The sequence below is a fragment of the Myotis davidii genome, unplaced genomic scaffold (genome assembly GCF_000327345.1).
Source record: "Myotis davidii unplaced genomic scaffold, ASM32734v1 scaffold3718, whole genome shotgun sequence".
NCBI lineage: Eukaryota > Metazoa > Chordata > Mammalia > Chiroptera > Vespertilionidae > Myotis > Myotis davidii.
Window position 1 is genome coordinate 23,140 of NW_006289113.1, and position 4,006 is coordinate 27,145.

General features: G+C 49.1%; 1 protein-coding gene across 1 annotated transcript in view; it reads right to left on the minus strand.

The window, feature by feature from the left end:
* LOC102771717 (complement C3) overlaps positions 1–3,592 on the minus strand; it is a 25,520-nt gene extending 21,928 nt beyond the window's left edge. The window contains 2 exon segments of the mRNA XM_015562416.1: positions 2,440–2,708; positions 3,440–3,592. Of these exon segments, the coding sequence (XP_015417902.1) occupies positions 2,440–2,708; positions 3,440–3,513 (343 nt within the window). The 5' untranslated portion in view covers positions 3,514–3,592.
* Between the last annotated feature and the right edge of the window lie 414 nt (positions 3,593–4,006).

Genomic DNA, 4,006 nt, shown 5'->3' on the forward strand with positions numbered 1-4,006 from the left:
ATTATTCTCTCTCATGTTTCTATCTTTCTCCCCTTCCCTTCCTCTCTGAAATCAATAAAAAAATATTTAAAACCAAAAAAAACCTCTTTCCTGTAGGGAATTGAGGTTCCACAGAGGTTGGTGGAAGGGGCAATTAATAAATGAATAAATCCAATTTACAGGATGCCAAAAGGATAGCAGGAAGAGAGAGTGGAGTGCATGTGTGAATGGGAGGGGGCTGAAAATTTACAGGAGCTCAGAAAGGACTCACTGTAAAATTGGGGCTTTGGTGACATCTGAGCAAAGTCTTGAAGGAGTTAAGGGGCCAGGAGTGTGCATATTTGGAGAAAGATTGTTTTCTGGGCCGAAAAAACAGCCAGTGCAAAGGCCCTGAGGCAGGAGAGTCTGCCTCGTGTGTCAGAGGAGCAGGGAAGAGCCTGTATGGCTGGAATAGAGTGAGTGAGAGGGAAAGTGGGAGGAGATAATGGCAGGAAAGGGACAAGGGAGGTCATTCAGGGCCTTGTAGGTCACAGGGAGGACTTCAGGTTTTTAAAAAATATATATTTATTATTGATATCAGAGAGGAAGGGAGAGTAAGAGAGAGAAACATCAATGATGAGAGAGAATCACTGATTGGTTGCCTCCTGCATACCCCACACAGGGGATCTAGCCTGCAAACTGACCGTGTGCCCTGACTGGAATCAAACTTTGACCTGTTGGTTCATAGGTAGACACTCAACCCCTAAGCCAGGCCTTGAGCTTTTATCTGGAGGGAGGGAGGAGTCCTGGAGGGCTGTGAGCAGAGGGGCTGGACCAGTCTCAGGGGCTCACAGGTGACTCCTGGCTACAGTACGCGGAAAAGACTACTACCCAGCATTATGTTACTACTCCAATCTTCAGATGAGAAAACTTAGGCTCAGGAAGGTGAGTGACTTGGCCAGAGTCACAGGGGCCAGGGGTTTACCTGGAGATGGAATTCACAGGTACAAGCATTGCCCCATGCTGGCTCCCTGGGTCCCCGCCCTTCTCTAGACCTCTGTGTTTGTACCTCTCTCTATTATTTCGCTTTAGGGCAAGCAAGCATGTCAAACTTAGGGCCTGTGGGCCACGTGCAGCCCACAAGGAATATTTCTGTGGCCCAGCCAATATCACGGTATGTAAGAAACGTTTTAATAAAAATTTTATAATGTAATTTTTATAATATCCTGTTATACATAATTATTAATAACAAACTACAACGTTCGCTAATGACTGATTGCTATAATTGTGTTGCATTCATTTCCCTTATGGGCCTTACGCACAGGTGCACCATTTCTCTCCACTAATACTAGCAGCGAATATTTTAGCAGCCGATTGCCATGACATTAGTCTTAGACTGACTTCTTTGTTCTGCACAATAGGAAATATTTCATGTTCAGAGAACTAGAAAAATAGGCTTATTTGCATTACGCTTATTAATTTGTGCAGTTATTAGTGTCTGGTAAGTTAATGTTCAAGAAAAAATGTTGATTTTCATTAAAATGTTCTCTTATTTTATGTTAATGATTACTCATTTATTTCAGCCCTTTGCATTCAGCATGTCTCTATCAAAACAAACCTACATTTCTATGAAAATTAAAACTTTTGCTTTTTTATGGTCCTCATACACTCACACCTTGTTCATTTGGCCCTGTTAGCCTTTGAGTTTGACATGCTTGCCTTAGAGTCTTTCCTAGTATCTCTTTCTGTCTCAGACTCTCTCTTAGTCTCTCCTTGAGTCTCTGCCCCAAGTGTGTCTGGGGGCCCGGCTGCCTGGTACCTCAATGCTGACGATAACCTTCCGGTCCACATCTGCCCCTCCTCACAACAGAGCCTGAGCCTCACTCCTGCCTGGTCTCTCTGGTTTGCCTGGGTTTGGGGAGAGGAGGGTACTCAGAGAGGGGTCAAGGGTAATAGACGGGCTAGGAGTCAGAGAGAGGAATGGAAAGGGGATCAGAGAAGGGGCTCAGAGGATGGAGGGCTCAGTAGTGGAAGGGGGCCCAGAAAGGGGAGGGGACTCAGAGAGGGGAGGGCCTTGATGGAAGAGAGGGCTTGGAGGGGAAAGGACTCTGTAAGGAGGGGTATAGAGATTGTTTGGTTTGCAAGGAAGGGGCTCAGAGTGAGGGAGGGGATTAGAAGGGGGCGGGGCCAGTAGAAGGAGGGGCCCAAATGGGGAGGGGAATTAAAGAAGGGAAGGGCTGCCCTGGCTGGTGTTGCTCAGTTGGTTTTAGCTTGGATCTGTGCACCAAAAGTTCCCCAGGTTTAACTCCTGATCAAGGCACATGCCCAGGTTTTGGGTTTGATTCCCCAGCCAGGATGTGTACTGGAGGCAACTGAGCATGTTTCTCTCTCTCTCTCTCTCTCTCTCTCTGCTTTCTTCTTGGTGAAAGCATATTCTCATGATAATTAAAAAAACGAAGGGCTTAAGAAGGGGCAGGGCTCATAGGTGAGGCTCTGGAATGGGAAGAAGACCCACAGGGGGCGGGGCACCCACAGGGCGACTCCAGAGTGCACCCACCTTGATGGTGACGGTGCTCAGGTAGCCATTGGCGCTGTTCAGAATGGTGTCCTTGCTGGACAGCACCTCCTTCTTTCCTGGGAAGTCGTGTACCGTAACCTTGACTGGATATTCACCTGTCCCACCGTGGGCCTCGAGCACCACTGTCTCCTCATTCTCCAGCCGCAGGATGTTGGGAGTGATTATGGAGAACCTGTGGGAAGAGTGCACCGGGTCATCCCAGGGAACTGACATTCTAGCCTGCACAGGGGTTTTCCCAGTCCTTGGTCCTGCAGGTCCCATCAACCCCTGAACCTCAAAATCAGAACCAGCAAGTCCCCCAAATATTTAGAGTTCCAAGACAGTTGGGGAACCCACATACAAACTCCTGAAACCCTGATCCCTAAATCTTTAAACACCATAAGTCTCTAAAAACCCAGAAGCTCAGGCACCTCAACTATACATACCCAAGCTCACAAATACCAAATCTTTGAACCCCAAATCCTTGAACACCCCAAGAGTCTATCTAAACCTTTATCACCTAGCCCTATAAACACAACTAAATCCACCCCCACCCCCAGCCAACATAACCCCACGCCACACCTCTACACACGTTGAAACCCATAAATCCAGAAGCTGCAACCTCCCAAATCATGTAAAGTCAAACCACCACATCCACAGAATCCCCAGACACCACCTGCACTCTGAACCCACAGACCCCCAGCTTCATAAACATCCACACACCCCTCTACACAATGCCTGGATTTCACAAACACCCAACCCACAGACTCTCAAAGTCACAGGCAGCCCCATCTATTAGCATTCCAGCCCACTAACTCCTCCTCCACAGGCATAATGCGCCCTGAATTCTACAAGGACCTGAACCCACAAATGACCACTCCACCTCGAAGTTGCCTTGCTTGGGGCAGGGTCAGGACTACTCACATGGGGTCCCCCAGGACCAGGGGGAGACTGCTCAGCAGCAGTAGCAGCAGGCTGGGACCTGAGGCAGGTCCCATGGTACAGGGATAGTGGAGGGACAGAGGGACAGAGGGACAGAGGTTCGGAGGGAGAGGACAAGGAGGACTGAGCAGAGGCTGCTGGAGTCCTCCTTTTATCTGGCTCCCGCCTTTCCCGGACTCAGCCCAGCCCTCTACTCCCCATGGCCTCTCCCCTCCCTGGGGCTGCCCCAGATTTCTCAATAGTTTCCTAATTCCCTGGGTCAGCAAGTCATTGGGTAAATAACCTGAGGACATACAACAGGAGCACAAGTGCCCTCTGCCCTGGCCTTCCTCAGGGGCAAGGCCAGGAGTGAACAGGGACCTTTCCCTGTTACACCCACATTGTAGTGGAGGAACTCTGAGAGCAACGGATGCCCCCACCTCAGAAATCTGGGCTTTGCCCAGTCCAGTTTCATCCATGCACTTATTAACCAAATCCTTCCTCGGAGTCAACTTTCAGAGTCTTCCATGCTGAGGTAGAGTGGGGAACAGACTCCAGCACAGACACTCC